Consider the following 24933-nt stretch of genomic DNA (forward strand, 5'->3'; position numbering starts at 1 on the left):
GTCTGGAGAGGCCCTGCTCTTGGTCCTGCCAGCTTCGCAAGTGCAACTGGTAGAGACAAGAGACAGGGCCTTCTGAGTGGTGGCCCTTTGGCTGTGGAACTTCCTCCATAGCAATATTAGATCAGCCCATTCCCTTCTAACCTTCAGAAAGAAAGTAAAAACCTGGCTCTGGGATCAGGCTTTCAGAGAATAACGCAGTGCAACAATAGCAGCACCATCCAAGGGAGCCAAAGGAGACCTTAAGATCATGATGGGAAAAGGGGGGGGCTAGTAGGGTGTATCTAGATGCTGTTTTATGTTTTAATATCTCAATGTTAATGGTTTTAAACTGTATTTATATGTTGATAGTTTCTATAGATTTTATGTTATGTTTTATTTGCTTTGCATAATGAGGCATTGAATTTTTGCCCAAATGTATGTTGTAAGCCGCTCGGAGTCCCTTGCGGGGTGAGAAGAGCAGGATAGAAATGAAGTTAATAATAATAATAATAATAATAATAATTTGGAATATGTACAATAACTATGGAACGGCCTTGAACTACGATTCTGGATGGTGTGATTTTAATATTGAATGTAATGTTTTAAATGTTTAACATGTATTAATTTTAATTAATTTATTTTTAAGCTTAATGTTCTGTATGTGTTTTAAAGCATCGAATAATTGCCATATGTAAGCTGCCTTGAGTCCCCTGCGGGATACAGAAAGGCGAGGTATAAATAGGGTAAATAAATAAGCAAAGCAAAGATGTCAGTATTTCGGCTCCCACATGGATAATTTTGAACTTTGTGGACTATTTTGGAATTCAGAATTCTGGATAAGAGATGTTCAACTTGTAGTATATTTGCTGAAAGCTTATGTATCTAGAAAAATATTTGCTTCGCTTTAAAACAATGTTTTCACAACTATGACCTCCCAGGCAAACAGTGATACAGAAAAAGTAATCGAACAAAATAACAATGAGCCAAATGAAAACAGAAAGTAACTTTACAGCCTTGGCAGGTGTAACCCAAGATAAAGCTATGTCTATATTAGCTTACTCATTATTATAGACAGAATGGCTACTTTTCTGAGTATATGTTTCTGTGCCAGGAAACTTCAAAGGCAATATTTCAAAACATAAAAATGTAAATATCCTTTGCCTACTGTTTAAACATTCTTAGGCTGGTTCAGAAGTTTAAGTGCCAACATAAGAATGATCCTTGTTCCTTTAAAGTATTATCTTACTAGGGAGAGTCTGCTGTTGACTACTCAACTCTCTTCTGATAAGAATAAGTGAGATATTAATACTGGAGATGTGTATATAGACAAACACGCGCACACACATTAGCATTGTGACCAATACAGAATGCTATATTAACATTAAAACTTCTGTTCACCTATACATTTACAGTGACTTAGACTTCTATAGTATTCACCACTATGAGCCAGTCCAAAGCTACCCCATGCCATCTGAACACTTCAGCTTACTTAAGATAAGCCAAGGAGCTTTCAAACACCATGGCAATTATCATAAAATGTATTTAGGAATCATTCAAACAAATTATAATAAAAAAGGTAACAGTTACACTGTTTTTAAGATAGCATTTTCAAACAGTAAGCTCAGTTGCATTGAAACATTGGATAATGTCAACATTGTTGTTGTGTGCCTTCAAATCATTTCTGGTGACTATAAAGGCAAACCTATCATAGATTTTTCTTGGAAAGATTTATCCAGGTTTCGCCTTACCTTCCTCTAAGATGGAGAGAATGTGACTTGCTCGACTTCGGTCTGAGGATTTCCAAGACTAAACTGGGATTTAAACCCTGTTCTCCAGATTCATAGCCCAACACTCAAACCAACTAGGCTGTAAGGAGCCTCTGTCTTACATATAAGTGCAGTCCACCAAGCACTGCCATGTAGTTGTAGCCCTCTGCAGTAACTGCCCCCTCATATGGTTACAGTTGTATGAGGGGACATCTGAGACCTCACTAGTTCCATTACCCGGGTAGGGAAGATCTGAAGACAACCTCATCAACATGGATAGGGTCTTTCCCCACATCCACTCCAGGTTTCAAAATCATATAAAGCAGTGGTTTTTAACCTGTGGGTCCCCAGATGTTTTGGTCTTCAACTCCCAGAAATCCTAACAGCTGGTAAACTGGCTGGGATTTCTGGGAGCTGTAGGCCAAAACACCTGGGGATCCACAGGTTGAAAACTACTGATATAAACGGATGCAGAAGAAACTTCCCCATACAGACTTTTCTTCAGCACAGGACAGTGGGAAGGATGGATCTACAAGTCTTCCCTTCCTGTAACCATAAACACAAGATGGGAAAATGCCCCACAAGGCTCCAATTTGAAGTGGGCTTTGTGCAGATCTTCTTCACACTGAAACAAATGCATCTTGGCCATGGATTGCTACACTTGGATAGATTACTTCTTTGGCTAACAGAAACCTCAAGACATGTAAAATCAGCCCTCCATATGCACAGGGATTAGGGGAAGAAGACCCTTGTGAAAGTGAGAAACTGCAAATAAAGGAAGTGCTATTTTTTTAACCCAAGAGAACACTGCTCTAGGAATTTCTAGATCTTCCCACATGATTTCCATCTTCCACTGACGATGACCACAACATTGCACTGGAGAATCTAGTGATTCTTACAGAGGTGTTCTGAACGAAGTTGATCACAGAGTCACACTGGAGTACCCACAAATTCCTAGAGATAATACTTTTAATCAACAACTAAATCCACAAAAATCAAAACAGCAAATGTGCAGGATTGACAGTAATCACAAGAAGCCAAAATGGAAGCACAGTCACTATTTCACAGTCATCAGATCTAGGACACAATTAATTCTCTACTCTTACCTGTTTGTGTGAACCCTGGCTTGTATCCATTAGCAGTTCCACTCTCAGGGGTCATGGATGGAGATGCTGATGAACTAGGTTTAACAGAATGGCTAGTGGCAGAAGATTGCCTGCTTCTACATTCTGCAAGTGAAGCAGCTATAGTACATATTAAGGCAGCCTAATGATAATTAGACTCATCAAAGGTATACAATACATTCTTTCCAAAAACTAAAAAGGCTATACATTCAACTGTAGAGTTCACTGTAAACTGAAACTGCTGCAATGCCATCAAGAATATGTTTCAGTTAAGCAGTCACTTATACCTCAGCCATGTGAAAGTGGGGCGAATTCAGTAATGGTTTTAATGTAGGGATATAATTTTTTGCTAAGTTTCTTATCAATAAAAGCAACAACTAATTTTAGCATTTGTCTTCCCCTGCAAGAAAATGTTTAAAACTGTTCCGTTTGTAGAGACTTTTCACAACTCAAGATTTATTCTACATACAATGGCATTTTTGTACAAAAAAAGAAGCATTTTCTGCTGATAAAGTAATATTCTCTAAACTGAATTTTAAACTCTTATCTCAGTGAAAAATTCTAATCAATTGAATACATTCACTCACTGTATTCTAGTCAATTAACTGGCATACGTGAGTAAAAAAGTGGTCCATGCAGGGACACTGAACTTTCAAGGCTCCAAAGTACATTTGGCTGACTGCCTCATTTCAAATGTACACCCAAAACAATCTTTCAGGATATCATGATGGGTAGAAATATGATTAGCAGAAGATGATATTGAACATTCATTTGGTCATAAACCTAACTTTGTTTTTATATGACTTGTGGAATAGGCCTTCAGTGACTGTTAGATACAACCCAAACCATATGTCATCTTCCAATGATTAACCAAGAACAGTGTAATAGTGTACTTCATCTTGGGACTCCAAATCCCTCCATTTTTTAAAAAAATTAACTTTCATGTCTAATCAAGCTAGATTTCAACTTCTGTAATATTTAACAGGATACTTGTTACCTTTCCAGCATATAAGGGGTCCCTTTGACAGCACACCTTGAGAGGTTCTTACTAGGTAGTACTTTAAGTGCTTCTGCTTCTTTGGCTGAGTGGTGAGCTTCAGGTTAATGTGGTTGGAAAATTCAGTGAAATATCGAAATCCTCTTTCTCCACAGCCTATACAGTTTCCAGAAAAACCTAAAAGGGAGGTGAAAGACAGACTGAATGTTTTCCCATGATAATGTATATACCAAGCCATTTCATTGCTATCAGCTTTGTTAATAATGTATCTATTCAACTTTATTCACCAGTCATCTAGAGGACACATATTGTGTACTATATAGCACTATCACACACAAATAACATGCTAAAGAAAGATCAGAAATCTAAACTATGATTTTCCACATAGCACCTACCTTGGTTTCAATGGTTCATGTACTTTCTACATGAACTATTGAAACCATTGATGATCCACCGATCATGTCAATTTGCATTTTGATTGTCACTGCAGATAGCCAGCTTTACGCACAGTTCTACTGCATTTTAGGAAATGTTATAATTTTTACAATTTTATTAGCTGGGATTTTATGAGTGTTGTTGTTTTTATATTTATGTCATTGTGTATATACTTATGTATTGTTGTTTATATACGGCACCTGAAGTGCTCTTGTGAGCCGCCCTGTGTCCCTTTGGGGAGATGGTGGTGGGGTATAAATAAAGATTTATTATTATTTATTATTATTCTAAGTTTCTGGTATACGGTCCAAACGTAGATTTTAAGGATTCAGTCTAGATCTTTGGTAAGAGTGAAACATTTAACACATGCATGCTTGGTTATGGTCATGAGCAAACTCTGGCAGGTTTCAACGACAACTTGAGAAAATAATTTTTGGAAAGAGCAATTACCACAATCCCTCAACCAGCCTGGCCAATTCTGAGAGTTAGAGTGCCAAAATAAAATAAAATAAAACATTTTCCAAACTGTGGTTTCACCCAAAGTAACATGATCCACAACAGAAAAGAAAGTTTCTCATTCCTGTCCTAGAGCGACATTTCAAAGGGGAGTAAACTTTCAAAACTCACACTGACATAGCAATCTTAGGAAAATGAAGTAGTTTGGTAGATCTCTTACAAAACTATCTTCCTTTGCTAGGATTAGCAGAAAAAATGCCCTCTTCAATTCACTTTTAATATTGAATCAAGTTTCTCTGCATTTTCAGAGGCTCTCTTTTCAGTGCAATATAATAAATTCATTTCAAGTCTCCCAAGGGAATGTGAGCGAGAAATAAGTAAATCTCCTTTCTGGTCCAGTAAGAAGTCACCCAGGTGGCCGTGGCATATTCTTCCTCTTACAGGATGTTCTAAGAAAGCATAAATAAGTAAATATTTGAGGCAAAGCACTTAGTGCCATTGAAACAAAAGTTGAAAGCCCATCACTCTAAAGAGTGCTGTAATCTCTTCTAAACATAAAAGACTTGGGAGAAGAGGTCAGAGGGTCAAACTAGTTTTGCAAGGTGGCTAAATTTTATCTTGAATTGGGCTTCACGGGATATCGTGAGGGCTATATATTGACCCTCTGTAGATTTCCCACTGATTTCAAAGATTTCTATGATGGCAGAAAGCAAATGAAAGTCAGTAGGTGAGTCATAACAAAGCCACCTTCTCCCTCTGTGATTATAATCTGTTGTCAAGCCATTTGTTCAGCATCACCACTCTTATAGAAAAATACATCATGGCCAATATAGATAGCATTATTAGCTTTAGAAGTCTAATCAACAATTTGCAAAATGGGTACAGTGAACATATTTAACCAAAAAAATGTAAGTAATTTTAAATTTTTATCAACTTCTCTGAATTGAAGCAAAAAGAAACATACTGCTCCTAGGGAATGTATATTTTAATGTTGGAAACATATACTAAATTCAAAGGGTACAACAAACATATGATCAAAATAACATTTCTAGTGTGTATATGTTTGCTATTTTCATACAGCAGTTGTTGTATGCTATGAAGACAGTCCTGACTTACAGCAACACTAAGGAGAATGTTTTATAGGATTTGGAGGAGGGGGGAGGCATGTTTGCTATTGATTTTCTACTAGGGTTGAAAGGGGTGTTACTTGCCCAAGGTTTTTCATGGCCACTAGTTTTTCATGGCTAAGCAAGGATTTGAACTCTGGTTTGCCATGCCACAGCCTTAGTCCTACTATGCCACACCAGCTTTTCACTACTACAATACAATTTGTTGAAATAATGAAATAGAGTATGTTGCAACTTGGGCACTTCACATATGGCTTTGTTTTAAGAATACTTTTAAAGAAGCTTGTAAAAATATAATGTAAACAGTGTATTAAACAGGAAGTGTAAATTTAAAAGTAACACAGAAAAATGTTTCAAGAGCTACATATTGAGAGAAGAGAAGCTTATTCTGTATTCAAAGTATATAGAACCTCCATACAAAACACGACACTACTTTGAATAAAAATACAGCTAAATACCATCCTGAATTTTATGTTTCCAAAACATCACACACACTCACACATTTCCACCTTCTGAAAGGGATAAATGGGATCCGACCAACTGAGACTGAGATTGCACTTGAGCTTCACTGACTGATTCAACATGTCTGACTTTATCATGAAATTAACTGTTCCTGTAACTTCACATTTGTTCTCTCACATCACATTTGTTCCTGCCCTAACTGTTTTTTGTATAAATCAGTCAACTTACTGCATCTTTTCCCATAAAATTAACAAACTAACCATAAAAATTGTATCACACATTTTTGAAGGCCAATTAATAAGATGTTGATCTTACCAATAACGCCAGCACAATTGCTTTATGAATGTGTTATGAAACATGAGGGGTAACCTCCTCATGTTTCATAATGCATTCATAAAGCAAATGTGCTGGGAGTTATTGGGGCCACAGTGGCTCAATAGGTTAAATCCTTGTGCTGCTGAACTGCTGACCTAAAGGTTGGCAGTTTGAATCCCCAAGAGGGTGTGAGCTCCCATCTATCAGCTCCAGCTCTTGCCAACCTGTCAAAAACACGCAAATCTGAGTATATAAATAGGTACCGCTTTGGTGGGAAAAGGCAAAGATACGCTCCAAGCAATCTTGCTGACCACATAACCAGGAGGTGACAACGCAGGCTCCTTGGCTTGAAAATGGAGAAAAGCACCTCCCCAGAGCCAGAGTTGAGTACCGCCACCAGAAGCCGGAAATGAAAGGAGAAGCCTTTGCCTTTGTTTGTGTGTCTTCATTGTATATGACTGTAAAGGAATTGAATGTTTGCTTATGTATGTAAATACTGTAATCTGCTCTGAGTTCCCTAGGGGAAAAGGGCAGAAAATAAATAAAGGGTATTATTAAAATCAACATTTTGGTCCTTATGATCCCTGAGCCACTGTAAACCTGTATCTGATTGAAGAGATGCTTCTTCCCTTCCACAGATTGCTTCTGATCCCAAAACCAACAATTTTCCAGGATTATCCTAATGCGGAGTGAGATAGGCAAGCAAATTGCATTGTTCTCTGATGTTATCTTACTCAAAATAGTTATGCAGAAAAGCTAAAATTATTGTACATGATGCAGCCAAAGAAAATACTGAACACACATGGTTTTGAACTTCCTTCCTGAAAAGCTGTAATGGAAGTGCTTCATACAAACAAATACCACTCCAAAACCGAGTAAGACAGGATTTAATCTGGAGCACTGACATTTTTAAGACAGTCTCAGGAAAACTGAGTACAATTTGCAGGAACAACCAGATATGCAATGTGGCAGTGCTCATTTGAAAAAAGTGAATGAGGCAAGGGTTCACATGCATTTAGTTACTTCATTACACATTATTTGCCTTAGCTAGGTAGTTTGCAGCTGGAGAAATGAAGACTGGTACAAATTACTGAAAGAAATTTGCTTTTTTAACATCATGCTCGTACAATTCTCATAGCTGGAGGGGGAAGAAGTGAACTTCACTTTTCTTTGGTAACTTCTGGGTGCCTCACTTTAAGAAGGACAGAGAATGATAAGGGTAATGAAAATGATAAGGATGGAAATCAGACATGTGAAGAGAAGTTGAAGGAACTGGGCACATTCAACTTGGTGAAGAGAAGACTGAGAGTGACACGATTACACTCTTTAAATATCTCAAAGGTAGGCACAAAGAGATGGTTGCAGGCTTGTTCTCTGCTGCCTCGGAGGGCAGAACTAGGTCTTGTGGTTACAGGAGGGTAGATTTTGTTTGAACATTGAGAAGAACATTGTAACAGTGCAAGTGGCTCGGCAATGGAGCCAACAGCGTTTCGGTGAAATCTACTGTTTCAGATGTCTTTAAAAAGAGTCTGGGGAGCTACTTGCTGGAAATGCTTGAGATAAGGCCTGAACAACCCCTCCAAGTGTTTGAAACTTTAACTTCCAGAGACATTAGCCTGCTTGTCCAGTGGGCAAGATAAGGGCCCTTCCAACCATATGATTCTATGATTCTGCACTAAGAAAGATGAAAGCCAGCACATGATCTTCTTATAAGTTATTGTGGGGAATTAGATTTCTAACCAAGGATAGCCTGGCTAGAAGTAGTTGTTTAAGGGGTGAACATCATCAGCCAAAGCTTATCTATTATAGCGATCATTTATCACCCATTAAGCCCCCAGTGGCACAGTGGGTTAAACTGCTGAGCTGCTGAACTTGCTGACCAAAAGGTCAGCAGTTCGAATCTGGGGAGCAGGGTGATCTCCCGCTGTTAACCTCAGCTTCTGCCAACCTAGCACTTCGAAAACATGCAAATGTGAGTAGATCATTAAGTATCGCTCCATGCAGTTATGCCAGCCACATTACCTTGAAGGTGTCTATGGATAATGCCAGCTCTTCGGCTTAGAAATGGAGATGAGCACCAACCCCCAGAGTCAAACACAACTAGACTTAATGTGAAGGGAAAACCTTTACCTACTAAACTTATCTTATGGCAATAATTGCATGTCAGTATTTGTTATCTAATGAAGCCATGGGAAGCCTGGAATTGCAGACAATTCCAGAACATTACAATGGTAAATAGAGCAGTTCTCCCCAGTCCCTTCAGCCCCTTTGTGTAACATTGGCAGACTTGCCACAATACTCAACAGACTCCCACATGTGCATCAATCCTGGTAGGGGCAGCAGCATAGTTGCCGACATTACATCTGTATAATGTATTCTCTGGACAGTCCTTAAGTGCCTCTGACTTTATAGCAATATAAAAATTGAAATACAAGATTCAGATCTTGTTTAGGAAGAGCCTTTTAAAACATATTTCAGGGTATCATGATGAAAAACAAATGCACTGAATTGGCTCACCCTTATATTAATCCAGCCTCTGGACACCATATGTTTGTCGTGGCAAGAAGAATAATGAATGAAAATCCATTTACCTAAAAGTGCATTTTTTCCATGGTCATCTGGCAGAAACCTCTTGTCAACAGCACAGACTAGAATGTGCTCAGGAAGATTTGGAGACTTGGCTCCAACTAACAGGAAACCTGCCGGGATATCGATCTGTTCCATACACAGCGATACTAACCGCAAATCTTTGCCTGCTTGACAAAAACCTGGAGAGGGAAAAAGACATAGATCACGGAACATGTAAGAGTGATTTACTATACCCTCACCCACCTAGAACAGCTATGGAGAATACTAGTCACTTGCAGTCTAATGTTTTTCCTCCTTCATCTGCATTGCCCTGATTCAACATTTCATCAAGCCCTGTAAAGTCCACTAGAAAAAACAGTGACAAAATATATATAACAGTGTTTTATATATATCTTACAATTGTGAAAACATGAATAAAGAAAAGGGAGAGCTATTGTATGAAGTCATTCATTGTGTATTGTGCAAACATATCTTTTATTTGTATTTTTCTGGAAAACCAGTGAACATTTCAAAGAGACAAGGAATAGGGCAGTGCATATAGAAAAAAAATCTGTCTTCTTTTCCCTGTTCAAATACTTCTTTGTTTCAGTACCACCAAAGACTTATTGAAGTGGGCTGGTGTTCAAAAAAGTTAATGCTAAGTAAAAACCTGTTAGACTTTAAGGTGTGCCAAGAATCGGGTGTTGTTTTTTGCTGCAACTGATGAATATGGCTGTACCACCCTGAATTCTAGCATGTACAAGAAAAACAGGTATGTATATTCCAGACCTGTTTCAATTATCCCTGTCGTCCCCATGCTCATAAATAAGGTTCAAAATCAAACTGTCACCCTATTTGCCTGCACATAGTTGCTGTATGGGCTGATTGTGGAAGAGCCATACTTGAGCCAAACCACTGTACTTTCTTTCATGTATCCAACCCTTTCCTTTCACAATGGGAAGGTAAATAGTGGCAGCGGCATGTCCCTCTCTCGCCTTCACACCCTGGAATATCTGTAGATATTCTTAAACATAAACAAGGGGTACATCAGATGTGCACCTGAGAATGGATAGTATCAACATGCTTGAACAAAAAGGGTTAGCCCATATATTGCTGAAATGGAAAGGGGATTTCGGAATATTTTTGTAGTTGAATCCTTCATCTACATTTAGGCAGAGTGGCCAACACACCATACACCACAATGCTTTCAACAGGATCTGCATTCACACCTGAGTTTGGATGCCAATATACTGCCTGAGAGCTTGAATGTGCATCTGAATTGCTTGATTCCTGATTTACACACTGTAGTTCCCCAAGATGGTGTAATCCAGATTCATATAATCTCAACTGACATAGCCTTCTCCGCTCCTTTTGTGACGTCCCTTGTAGCTTTTTCAATGCCACAAAACTTTTCTAAGATTTTATTTTCTGAATATTAAGGGGTGTGATTTTGGGTATGTAACAGTAACAAAGCCAATTCTTTGCCTCAAATCCATTGTTATCATGTAGGCAGGTTTAAACATTTTAAAAAAGTGGAGGAATTCCTCCACCTTGTGTGACTGTGGAGCTGAACAAACAACTCCTCATATGTATGCTTGCCCACAATGCCCTGCCTCATGCACGGAGGAGGAGTTGTTTAAAGCTACGGACAATGCGAATGCTGTTGCCCGCTTTTGGTCCAAAACTATTTAGCTGTTTGTGATTCTGTCATTTTATCACTTTTTAACTTATTTATTATGCAATGCTTTTGACACGAAATAAAATACATAAAAGTAGGCAGGTCTTGTTTTGTGTCATGAGTGACTTGAGAAACTGCAAGTCATTCCTGGTGTGAGAGAATTGGCAGTCTGCAAGGATGTTGTCCAGGGGATGCCCAGATGTTGATGCTTTACCATCCTTGTGGGAGGCTTCTCTCATGCCCCCACACAGGGAGCTGGAGCTGACAGAGGGAGTTCACCTGCTCTCCCTGGATTTGAACCGCTGACCTGTTGGTCAGCAGTCCTGCCAGCACAAGAGTTTAATAAACTTACAAGTTAGCAGGCATTGCCCCCCCCCCCCGATGTGTAACAGGAAGTTGCTGCTAACTGTGAGAGAAATAAGGTTGAACATTGTGAAAGCCATCCACTGCATGACTATCAACTTCCTCCCAGTAGACTCAAATCAAGGAAAAGCTTCATGAGAACCACCACTCCTCTTAATGTTCTCCCAACAACAGCAAGAGTGTCCACCTGGGCAGCTAAACCAGGCAATTCCAACTGGATGGCCCCCCATGAGGGTCTTCCTCCAGGGGCAAACCAAGAATGGGCAACTTGGAAGTCCCTGAACAGACTCAGAAGCGGAGTGGGCAGATCTAAAGACAACCTGGCAAGATGGCACTACCTGGAGGAATCCTCCACCTTGTGTGACTGTGGAGCTGAACAAACAACTCCGCATATGTATGCTTGCCCACAATGTCCTGCCTCATTTATGGAGGAGGACTTGTTTAAAGCTATGGACAATGCTGTTGCTGTTGCCCGCTTTTGGTCTAAAACTATTTAGCTGCTTGTGATTCCTTTATTTTATCATTTTAAACTTATTTATTATGCAATGCTTTTGACACGAAATAAATAAATAAAAGAGTTTAACCCACTGCATCACTGGGGACTCCATGTAGGCAGTTGAAATTACCTCTCTCTGTGTGTGTTTCTTGTTATTAATATTTATTTGTTTATGTTTTTTATGATTTGCAAGTTGCCTTGAAGGATTTTTAATGTGCCAGTATATTTATACAATAAAAATGGAAATAGACAAATGTGCTATTTGATAGTCGTTCTAATATGTAACGTATTGTGCCAGTCATTTTATCCATGTTGGAGATTTCTCAGATCTACAAACATTACACTGTTGGGTGTGCCTTCAAGTCACCTGTCTACTTTTAACAACCACATGAATGTTATTGGATTTTCATAGGGAAGGAATGCTCAGAGATAGATCTGGCAGTTCCTTCTCCTGAAACATTGGTGGTCTCCCAACGAAGTACTAAGCAGGGCTGACTTTGCTTACCTTTCAAGTTTGGATGGGATTTGGTGCCTCTGTGGTATCTAGGGCTGTGCTCTTTTACATACCCTGGCAGTTACCATTTCTGGACATCACTGGGGACCAGTAAATAATTTACACAGCTATGACCATAGGCACCCAGAGATGGACAATAACAGAATCAAATACCACAAATAATAAGGAAACAGCAGGGAAGGCTTGGTATCCTCATTGTGTGGTGTTGGGGGGGGGGGGGGTTGTCAGGACTATGATCTCTTTCAACATCAAAATAATATTATATGTGACATTACCAAAGCAATTCAGTCTAAATTCACTCTAAACGCATTCTTTTAGCACAATGTGCCCTAACATGTCTATGAAAATTTGACACTAGCACAAAAATAGAATGCCAAAAACAAGAGGTGCAACTTGTGCATTGTAAAAAAAAGAGGAAAAGCATCTCCTCCCATCCCTTAAAAAAACTCAAAAACAGTAGAGATATAACTCGATGTAAATGTGCTAATTTAGATGTAAAAATGCAAGTAACTGCTATCATTTAAATAGAAAAACAATACAATTCCCTATACCCTTGCCTATAGTCTATTACCCAGGTGTTAGCTACTGATAGGCAACTTCAAGGCCTCTGTTCTCCTTTCTTGTTATTCTTTATTTTGAAAGTAGAATAAGATTGGGTAGCCCTTCAAACAGAGGACTGCTTTCAATGAATTAGGACAGAATAGCCAAACTCCAACAGTGCTGCTGGTAGTCTGTATGAACACAAGGATTCTGCTGTCACCAGTTAATCAATGCAGTTTGATGACCAAAGGGTCATCTCTACAAAGAATCAATGAGATCCAGATGCAGTTACACATCTGGGGGGAAAGTCTCCCATCTGGACCCCTAGGGACATCTGATCCTTTTTCCTAGCTGTGCTACTGCATCACACAGATCATGCATTGCCCATGAGGATGCACCCTGGTGCCATCACTCTAAAATAATATTGGTGGGGTTGTTGCACAAGGAGGATCTGGGTACCTTCATTTGCAACAACCAAATGCATGTTCTGATGTAATAGAAGACAACATCAACACCCAATACTTATAGGACTCTAGCCATAGTCACCCCACTTAAAACACCCAACAAGAGCTTTTGAGAAAAAATTCAAGTTGGGGGCATTGCTTCTAGACCCCACCCATTATCCTTTCATCATGCATATACACACATGTTGATAGTTTTGCATACGTTTAAGGGGCTGCGGTGGGGCAACGGGTTAAACTGCTGAGCTGATTAACTTGCTGACTAGAAAGTTGGCAGTTTGATACCGCGGGACAGGTGAGCTCCCATTGTTAGCCCCAGCTTCTGCCAACCTAGCAGTTCAAAAACATGCAAATGTGAGTAGATCAACAGGTACTGCTTCGGCGGGAAGGTAAATGGTGCTCCATGCAGTCACACTGGCCAAATAACCTAAGATGTGTCTACAGACAACACAGGCTCTTAGAAAAGGAGATGAGCACCACCCCCCAGAGCCAGAAGGGGAAACCTTTACCTAGAATCATAGAATCGTAGAGTTGGAAGAGATCTCATGGGCCATCCAGTCCAACCCCCTGCAAGAAGCAGGAAAATCTCATTCAAAGCACCCCCGACAGATGGCCATCCAGCCTTTGCTTAAAAGCCTCCAAAGAAGGAGCCTCCACCACTGTCTGGGGCAGAGAGTTCCACTGCTGAACAGCTCTCACAGTGAGGAAGTTCTTCCTGATGTTCAGGTGGAATCTCCTTTCCTGTAGTTTGAAGCCATTGTTCTGCGTCCTAGTCTGCAGGGCAGCAGAAAACAAGCTTGCTCCCTCCTCCCTATGACTTCCCCTCACATATTTGTATATGGCTATCATGTCTCCTCTCAGCCTTCTCTTCTGAAGGCTAACATACCCAGCTCTTTGAGCCACTCCTCGTAGGGTTTGTTCTCCAGACCCTTGATCATTTTAGTTGCCCTCCTCTGGACGCTTTCCAGCTTGTCAACATCTCCCTTCAACTGCGGCGCCCAGAATTGGACACAGTATTCCAGGTGTGGTCTGACCAAGGCAGAATAGAGGGGGAGCATGACTTCCCTGGATCTAGATGCTATACCCCTATTTATGCAGGCCAGAATCCCGTTGGCTTTTTTCGCTGCCGCATCACATTGTTGGCTCATGTTTAACTTGTTGTCCACGAGGACTCCGAGGTCTTTTTCACACGTACTGCTGTCGAGCCAGGCATCATCCCCCATTCTGTATCTTTGCATTTCATTTTTTCTGCCGAAGTGAAGTATCTTGCATTTGTCCCTGTTGAACTTCATTTTGTTAATTTCGGCCCATCTCTCTAATCTGTTAAGATCTTTTTAAATTCTGCTCCTGTCTTCTGGAGTGTTAGCTATCCCTCCTAGTTTGGTGTCATCTGCAAACTTGATGATCGTGCCTTCTAACCCTTCGTCTAAGTCGTTAATAAAGATGTTGAACAGAACCGGGCCCGGGACGGAACCCTGCGGCACTCCACTCATGACTTCTTTCCAAGATGAAGATGACGCATTGGTGAGCACCCTTTGGGTTCGTTCGCTTAGCCAATTACAGATCCACCTAACCGTGTTTGTTATCTGTGTTTGTTGTTTCTAGGCATTGAATGTTTGCCTTGTGTCTGTTTGCTGGAATCCGCCCTGAGTTCCTTCAAGGAGATGGGGTGGAATACAAATAAAGTGTTGTTGTTGTTGTTGTTGTTGTTATTAGAATAACCAAATAACATAAACTTTACTTGTATAAGGTTTGATAAATCACAGTTATTATTTTTTAAAATCTATTTTCTCTTAAAGGACTAAGCACCTAAAGGTATATATAAATCCATCCTATCTGATCTTGGACACTAAACAAGGATCTACCCTTTGGGTGCTGTAGGCTATATTTCAGAGGAAGAAACTGGCAAAACACTTTTGAGTATTCTTTGCCTATGGAATTTGTGAGGTCACCATAAATCACAAAAGGCAAGTTGAAGGTACATTTCCATTTAAGGGGTGCATACATACTCAAAATTCCATCTCATCGCATTTTAACTTTTGTCCCATATATTCCTCCATTGCTTTATTTATATCCCGCCTTTTTCCCAAGCTTGGGACTCCAGGTACCTTTGTTTTTCCTTTTCCTTTTATTCACTTTCAGTTGTCATAATCTCAGATGTATTGTTAATATTTATTTCTGTCACTATTGTTTCAGGTGGTAACAACTATTGCCAACTATTTGCTTTACTGCCATAGGGAGTTTAAGGTTTACCCTGGGTTCTTTGTTATCCAGCAGTGAATTAAATACTTCACTGACAGGACACATATCCTTGACAGCAGTGGTTCTCAACCTTCCTAATGCCGTGACCCCTTAATACACTTCCTCATGTTGTGGTGACTCCCAACCATAAAATTATTTTCGTTGCTACTTAATAACTGTAATTTTGCTACTGTTATGACTCGTAATGTAAATATATGAAATGCAGGATGTATTTTTATTCACTGGATCAAATTTGGCACAAATATCCGATACGCCCAAATTTGAATACTGGAGGGGGGCGTTGGGGGATTGATTTTGTTGTTTAGGAGTTGTAGTTTCTGGGATTTATAGTTCACCTACAATCAAAGAGCATTCTGAATTCCACCAATGATGGAACTAAACCAAATCTGGCACACAGAACTCCCAGGACCAACAGAAAATACTGGAAGGGTTTGGTGGGTATTGACCTTGGGTTTTGGAGTTGTAGTTCACCTACATCCAGAGAGCACTCTGGACTCAAACAATGATGGATCTGGACCAAACTTGGCATGAATACTCAATATACCCAAATGTGAACACTGATGGAGTTTGGGGAAAATAGTCCTTGACATTTGAGAGTTGTAGTTGCTGGGACTCACCCACAATCAAAGAGCATTCTGGACCTCATCAATGATAGAATTGGGCCAAACTTCCCACACAGAACCCCCATGACCAACAGAAAATACTGGAAGGGTTTGGGAGCAATTGACAGTTATTTAGGGGAGATGTAGTTCACATACCTCTGGAGAGCACCGGAGAATCTTTGGAGACCCCTCTGACACCCCCGGTGACCCACAGGGCAAGTAATATTCTAGGGAAGGACCCGTCATTTAAAATTGTGGGCAGCGGGAGAGGGAGACTTCGGAAACTGATATGCAAATTACCCAACTACGTCATAACATCTTTAGAATATGTTGCCCTTCTAACTAGGACTTGTCTTTAGGAAAATTAAAACAAGTTCTAATGAATCCCATTTATTTGTTTAAGGCATCCTACTTTACTTCTGTTTTAAAAAGTTAACGATAGCTGCTTATATACCCTTATACTGTGTCTTTGGTTTGTATTGTCTTATTTAGTTTATTATTCTCAATTCATTTTACAGTACAGTCTCACTTATCCAACATAAACGGGCCGGCAGAACGATGGATAAGCGAATATGTTGGATAATAAGGAGAGATGAAGAAGAAGCCTGTTAAACATCTAATTAGGTTATGATTTTACAAATTAAGCACCAAAACATCATGTTATACAACAAATTTGACAGAAAAGGTAGTTTAATATGCAGTAATGCTACGTAGTAATCACAGTATTTATGAATTTAGCACCAAAAAGTCACGATACATAGAAAACATTGACTACAAAAATGCGTTGGATAATCCAGAACGTTGGATAAGCGAGTGTTGGATAAGTGAGACTCTACTGTACTTCTTTCCTATAGTTGAAACTTAAACCTGGCCTTTCGACTCCCCCTTAAACTTAGGGAACATCAAAGGCGCCCCCGTTTAATTAGCTTCTAAAGAGTTAAATATTGATCAAGTAGCATCTGAGTGGTTTTCATCAACATCGGCCATTAGCTGTTGCGTTTTAATGTGGCGTATTTTCCTGAGGAAGGCAACAGAGATTGTTTGTACTTCCACTATTGTTTCAGCAAACAGAGTTAAGCATCTTGGACCAGGGATTTAGCTCAAAGCGAGAGGTAATTAAGGGATGCAAATCTGATTCTCTGAAGTAAAACATCTTGCATTCTCTTCCAAAGAAATGCAAATAGAGCTTGCAGAAGCCATTCATTAGCCTTTATTCCCTTTTGCTTTTGACTCAGCAAATCATGATTGAGGGTTTAAGTGCCTGCTGGTTTTCAAAACCGAATCAACATATATATCCCCAACAAAAGACCCCTCAAACTATACCAAAGTCAATAATATTGCTAGCACAAAATAGTTGATTCTAATAAAAATATCGCCAAGACTGATAGTTTCCTTCCTTCATAGAATTAACAATACAACATCCTTTGCTTTTTGTATTTTAAATTATTGGGAATGAGAGTTAAAGTCTCCAAGTGCTTAACACTTGCAAGTATGTTGGGACTAGTTCAAGTTTCAGCAATTGCAGTGAGCTTAACTTTTTCTGTGTGGAAAACAGTTTGGCCTACAGCTTAAGCGGCTGAGGGGGGGAAAGGAAGGGGCCTGAGGCTGTTAGGAATGGTGGGAGTTGGAGTCCAAAACACCTGGAGGGCCCAAGTTTGCCCATGCCTGGTCTACTATCAATTTATTACCTTTTGTCTAATCTAAATATTGCTAGCAAAATTCTTATATTCACAAGTGACATACAGATTTGTAATGTACTGGCCTTAAAGACAGAGAGATAAATAGATGTGAAATTTATTTCCAAAACAAACCAAATCCATCTGAAAAAAAAGTTACAGGAAATTAAAAAAAGCATGCTGAGAATCGACACTCTTTGCCTATAAAAGGCATTTTCAAAGCCTTGTACTGAAGTGATTTTTAAAAAATTGGATAGTCTTGATTTGGGTAGAATAATAATATACTCTTAGCCAACTATGTTCTGCCACCTATAACTCATTTATCATTTTTTTTTTTTTTGGATTTGGTACCTTTTGGAACTGACCGAAAGCTTGGCGGTTCAAATCCAGAGAGCAGGGTGAGCTCCCGCGGTTAGCTCCAGCTACTGTCAACTCCTGCTCTTTGGCTTAGAAATGGAGATGAGCACCAATCCCCAGAGTCTGACACGACTAGACTTGATGTCAGGGGGAAACTTTAACTTTGCCTTTTGGAAACAATGTCCACATACGTATATCTGTAGGAGATTTTCCATTATTTCTATTAATATTACTAGCACTATTACTAATTAATAGCAGCCACCATCAGCACAACAACACTGTTTGAAAATGTTCGATTTGTCTTATGTACAGTAGAGTCTCTCTTATCTAAGACTCGCTTATCCAACGTTCTGGATTATCCAATGCATTTTTGTAGTCAATGTTTTCAATACATTGTGATATTTTGGTGCTAAATTCATAAATACAGTAATTACTACATAGCATTACTGCATAGTGAACTACTTTTTTTGTCAAATTTGTTGTATAACATGATTTTTTGGTGCTTAATTTGTAAAATCATAACCTAATTTGGTGTTTAATAGGCTTATCCTTAATCTCCCCTTATTATCCAACATATTCGCTTATCCAATGTTCTGCCGGCCCATTTATGTTGGATAAGTGAGACTCTACTGTATTTCATAAATACTTAATACATAAATATTTTTGGAAGTGAAGGTAAAGGTAAAGGTCTTCCCCTGACATTAAGTCTAGTTGTGTCCGACTCTGGGATCTGGTGTTTATCTCCATTTATAAACTAAAGAGCCAGTGTTGTCCATAGACACGTCCAAGGTCATGTGGTCAGCATGACTGCACGGAGCGCTGTTACCTTCCCGCCGGAGCAGTACATATTGATCTACTCACATTTGCATATTTTCAAACTGCTAGGTTGGTAGAAGCTGGGGCTAACAGCAGGAGCTCACACCGCTCCCCGGATGTGAATTGATACCATCCATATCCCAGATTGGAAGTGATAAAAGAGCAATTTCCACATTGATGATATTGAAATGTTCCTTTTTCAAACATGGAGCGTTGGCAAATACATTTATATAGACTCAGATGCACAGCATATTTGCTGCAATGACTGCTATATTTTCAAGTGAAAGATTTAATAGCTCAGTGTAATGTTTTAAAATGTGGTGATAGATTCAATTGCTATAGGGCCACACACACTCATTTTGAATCAGTTTACCCAGTGACTTGCAAAGTAATGAATACATTAAAAAAAACTAGCTAGAAAAATATTTCTGTCTTCCCAAGTAATTCAGATTTTTTTTCCAGCTAACCAAATCCATTTGCATATTACACTCCCCATTTGAAAGCAACACGGAACTGACCAGCTAAAAAGAAACCCATTTAACCAACACAGCTGTGAAAACATAAACAAAAGCAAAGATTGTGTAAAGCAAAGATTGTCTTTCTCTCCCATTTCATTGGCTGTATCTTAGCAGCAACAATTAACATCCCCTCTGTGGGGTACAGACCTGGCATTGTGCTGCTGTAAGATAAGGAATCTACATAAGAGATTGCCTATTGAGATTTACATAAGAATCAGAGTTCCCAGTCCTTTCCCCATGCATCTTCACAGCAGCTCATTAGGTATTAACTATCTGCCTATCTAATGGCCTCTGAAATTAAGGCCTGATCTCTCAAGGTGCAGAAAAACAGACAATTTACAGCCAGACAACATGACTGGCCTTATTTGTGTTTCCCAAATGTCCTGGATGCCCTTTTAAAGACACCAATCTCTGTCAGCTGCAAGGGACACGGAGAACTAAACAAATGGTGCATGGTCATAAAAATTAGGAGCATTCACCCACACACTATTGCAAAATTGACTGCAATCCCAATGAAATCACACAAGCAGGAACACAATGAAAAAAAATTGTTGCCTCTATGTATTCTTTTTAGATGCAATTTTACAGCTCTCTTAAAAACTCTTGATAGATCTCATTAACCATTCTACAAAACAATGGCACACAATCCCAAAGAGTTGTTGTGTGTTTTCCAGGCTGTATGGCCATGTTCCAGAAGTATTCTCTCCTGACGTTTCACCCACATCTATGGCAGGCATCCTCAGAGGTTGTGAGGTATATCCCAAAGGCTGCACACTCCCACATTCACTAGAATAATAGACATGGAAGAGACCCTATGGTCATCCAGTCCAACCCTCTGTTAATGACTGAATACACAATCGCAGCACTCCCAACAGTTGGCCATCCAGCCTCTGCTTAAAAACCTCTAGATAATGTATTTGATGCTCATATTCCACTGCCAAACAGCTGTTACCAACATGAAATTCTTCTTGACGTTTAGGTGGAATATTTTTTCCTGAAATTTGAATCCATTGCTCCATGTCCTATCCAGAAAACAAGTTTGCCCCCTCCTCAATGTGACCTCCTTTCAAATATTTAAACTTGCTATCATGTCCTCTCTCAGCCTTGTTTTCTCCAAGCTAAACATACCCATCTCCCAAGGCTGCTCCTCATAGGGCATGGCTTTCAAACCTTCAACCATTTTGGTTGCCCTTCTCTACTCAATTCCTGCTTCCATGAAGCACTCAGAATTACTATTAATGGAGACAAAAATAACAGTGGATGAGGCCACTGGTTTCATGCTGCTGATGGATATAGAGAGCCAATGATCCCAAAAAGGGTCATCAGAGAGAAAGCGTATTCTCAGGCAAGGGCTCTTCTGTCTGAAAACAAGCTGTGCAACAATCCTTCCAATATTAATGAATCTAACCGTTGTAAATATAATATCCTTTCTGCATTTACACTGTCCATTTCCTCTTTTATTAACAAGAGTTCTCAACAACCTACACGTGGAAACTTGGAAACTTCATATTCTATTCTTTTCATCTTGTAGGAATTTTTCTTTTCTTCGTGGCAGGAGCAACTGGAGTTGCACAAAAAAAATATTAAAAAATCTTGTAGGAATATTGACTGCCTCCTGGAAGACGAGCCAGTTTGTACTGTAGCCCTTAAACATTTCTCCCTTTTGCTTTTAAGAACTGTCAAAACATCAACCAAAAATATTAGAAAATAACTGCACCCAGTTTCTGGGCACATATCTTCTTGGCAAATGTGAATCTCCATGAATATGTGGAGGCCACCTTTTGAAAACCACTAGTCAAGGAAAGCATGACCTTGTAAGAAGTCAACTCTTTGAACAAGTGATATTCACAAGCATTCATGTAATAGCACACAGGTAACTCATCCGTTAAACTGAAGAACCATGTCTTTAGATTGCCAAGGATAAAGACATGCCACTACAAAAAAATTGGTTAGCAGAAGATGGCTGTTTCTCTGCACTTGAAGTTGCCCAAAAGATAAACACTCCCTTGAAACCTCTTAGTTTAAAATATGCACCTGGAGATAAATGACAAAATATTCTTTGAAAAATAATGTATCTTGTTTACTCATGAACATCTTGTATTAATTCACCATACAGGCACATTTCTTATTAAAGTTCAGTTATAGATAGGATATAGCTTCTCTCTGAGTTAAGTACACAGGATATCACTCTCAATCAATTGTTCATAGTCTTTAAGGTATAATTGTATTCACTGAAGTCCATAAACATACATGCATCCACCTCCACTGAGGTCTATAGTGAACTGCTAATACTGAGGTCCATAATCACACTGAATACAAAGTCCTGAGTCTGAACATGCTCAGTACAATTACATGTCTATGGTCCCTCTCACACCAAAGAGGTAAGTCAAACTGGCAAATCAACATACATATAGAATACAGGTCAACAAATATAAGTGTAGGCTTGGGCTGTTGCTATTTCCAACAAAGATAATCCTTGTCCAGTGATATATAATCATCTGTCATTTTCTCTTTCAGCACATATAGTTGAAAGTTTCAACTTCCTTCATATTAAACCAATCTATATATATAAAAGAGTGATGGCATCAGGGCAGCGGACAAAACAACAAAAGTACAGGCCCCCCAATCTCGAAATTTGACAACACAACCCATCATCCATGCCTCCAGGTTGATACAACAAAAAGAAAAGAAAAATAAAGTCCTAATTAGAGGGAGAGCAATAATTTTTTTTTATCCAATTGCTGCCAGTTTAGAGGGCTAATCTCTGCCCACTTGGTTGCCTAGCAACCAAGGGACAGCCAGGCTTCAGTTGGGGGACAGGCAGATTTAGGCCTCACTTAGGTTTCTTCCACAGATTATCTAATTTGCACTGGATTATATGGCAGTGTAGACTCAAGGCCCTTCCACACAGCTATATAACCCATTTAGAATCTTATATTATCTGCTTGGCACTGGATTATCTTGACTCCACACTGCTGTATAATCCACTTCAGTGTGCATTTTATACAGCTGTGAAGAAGGGGCCTCATATAATCCAGTTCTAAGCAGAGAATATAAGATTATCAATATACAGTAGACTCTCACTTATCCAACATAAACAGGCCGGCAGGATAAGTGAATATGTTGGATAATAAGAAGGGATTCAGGAAAAGCCGATTAAACATCAAATTAGGTAATCGTTATACAAATTAAGCACCAAAACATCATGTTATACAACAAATTTGACAGAAAAAGTAGTTCCATGCGCAGTAATGCTATGTAGTAATTACAGTAGAGTCTCACTTATCCAACACTCGCTTATCCAACGTTCTGGATTATCCAACGCATTTTTGTAGTCAATGCTTTCAATATATCGTGATATTTTGGTGCTAAATTCATAAATACAGTAATTACTACATAGCATTACTGTGGACTGAACTACTTTTTCTGCCAAATGTGTTGTCTAACATGATGTTTTGGTGCTTAATTTGTAAAATTATAACTTAATTTGATGTTTAATAGGCTTATCCTTAATCCCTCCTTATTATCCAACATATTCGCTTATCCAACGTTCTGCCGGCCCGCTTATGTTGGATAAATGAGACTCTACTGTACTGTTTTTACAAATTTACCACTAAAATATCACAATGAATTTAAAACACTGACTACAAAAACATTGATTATGAAAAGGCAGGCTGCGTTGGATAATCCAGAACATTGTATAAGCGAATGTTGGATAAGTGAGATTGTACTTTAATATGAAATAATTACTGGGATAGAATAATGCAGAACAATATAATCTCTAAAACCAGGACAGGAAATAAACAGGGGAATTCCACACAGGAAACAATCAGGGCCAGCTAACACCTCCCAACCAAGTATTCCCATCATCAAAGTCTGGCAAATCCTCTGTTTTCTCAGGGCCACAGACAGTAGAAGCACATAAAATATCGCAAACAACACCACTCTGAAAACAAGGGAATTCCAGACAGGAAACAATCAGGGCCAGCTAACACCTCCCAACAAAAAATTCACTCAGGGAGAAAACAGCCAGGCTTTAAAGCTGCAAGGCCATTACATCCTAATCATTTTTCCTAATTGCAGCATTCATACTTGCCTCCAACAGACAAAAAAAACCAATCAGAAATATTGTATATTCACAACCTTTAGGAAATAATATCCCCTGATGGTTAAAGCGCTGAGCTGCTGAACTTCTGGACCGAAAGGCCGCAGGTTTGAATTGGGGGAGCGGAGAGAGCCCCCACTGTTAGCCCCAGCTTCTGCCAACCCAGAATCCCAAATCTTATACCAATATCTCTGGAAGTAAAGCCATGCCTCCACATTTGTGGGTTTGACTTTTGTGGGTTTGATTATTTGTAGATTTGATAAATAATGTTTTCTCTAGGACCTCTCGGCATGGCTTTGAGGTCCACTTCCACCAATAGTTGTGCTGGAGAACCTGGATATACCTAGAGATGTTCTCTCAGCTAAAAATAGTGCTTTCTTTATCTTTTTCCACTTTCACAGACCTCCTACAAATATGGAGAGCTGACTGTACATTTCCCAAATGATATGACTGAGGTTACTCATGAATAGGTACAGACATGGTAAAGTACCAGAAGATGCTATATATGATCATCATATATTATTCTAATGGCTTCCTTTACATACAGTTTTTGCTAAAAGAATATTCTAGGAAAGTTACATTTTAAATAGGAAATTCTTCAACCAACCATCAGTAGTGCAAGACCCTTCTGGGGCAGGTTTTTGTGCGTAGGGAATTGGTGGACTATTGGAATCAGAGGTATCCTCATCTTCTTCATCATCATCCATTTCATTAACAGTTTGGCTAGTGGAAAAATCCAAGCTTCCATTCTGGGTGTAACGGTGCATGAGTTCTTTGTCCAGCTCCTCTACTTTTGGCTTCACGTCTGAATTTAAAAAATGTAAATGTCAGGAGAAATGAAAAATTTTGATGCTTTCTTATTTTCAAAAAAAAAATGTGTGTATAGCATAAGAAGGCCATTAAAATATGCCATACTTGCTTGGTTACCTTCCGGCGGCTGGTCAGGATCAAGATAAAGTTGGGAGAAAATGGGCCGAGGAACAACAGTGTTACATCTTAAAGAGGCCTCTATTGAGTTGTGGAGAGCTTCTTCAAAACGGGCAGATTTCAGTTGCCCTGCATATGAGTTCCCCATGATCTGGAAAACAAATTTAAAGGGTTGAGATGAGACAAAGTGTTAAATATAAAGGCACACATCCCTTCATTATTGGTAACAAGGAGTCATGAATTAACAAACATTTTGCATCAAAACTGCATGAGGGATAAAATATTAGCAGTGACCAAAGAAGTTATAAAAATAACATCTTGGAAAAGTACTGTTTGTTCTAGCATTCATTTAAGCCTGCCAGCCTGGTTTTCGGTGATGAGAGTTATTT

The 24933-nt window shown here is 39.2% G+C and overlaps 1 protein-coding gene across 5 annotated transcripts in view; it reads right to left on the bottom strand.

The window, feature by feature from the left end:
- The window catches only part of greb1l (GREB1 like retinoic acid receptor coactivator), a 200191-nt gene that overhangs the window by 66986 nt on the left and 108272 nt on the right, over positions 1 to 24933 (bottom strand). For 4 of the 5 annotated variants that reach the window (XM_008108646.3, XM_008108643.3, XM_062980457.1 and 1 more), the window contains 5 exons: positions 24533 to 24695; positions 24225 to 24422; positions 9253 to 9429; positions 3867 to 4043; positions 2852 to 2974 (listed from right to left, as the gene is read on the bottom strand). In XM_008108646.3, coding sequence (XP_008106853.1) covers positions 2852 to 2974; positions 3867 to 4043; positions 9253 to 9429; positions 24225 to 24422; positions 24533 to 24692 — 835 coding nt within the window. In that variant the 5' untranslated portion in view covers positions 24693 to 24695. The remainder of the gene's footprint in view (positions 1 to 2851; positions 2975 to 3866; positions 4044 to 9252; positions 9430 to 24224; positions 24423 to 24532; positions 24696 to 24933) is intronic. The other variant, XM_008108645.3, reaches the window with a different exon arrangement.

Source organism: Anolis carolinensis, chromosome 4 (genome assembly GCF_035594765.1).
Source record: "Anolis carolinensis isolate JA03-04 chromosome 4, rAnoCar3.1.pri, whole genome shotgun sequence".
NCBI classification, from domain to species: Eukaryota; Metazoa; Chordata; class Lepidosauria; order Squamata; family Dactyloidae; genus Anolis; species Anolis carolinensis.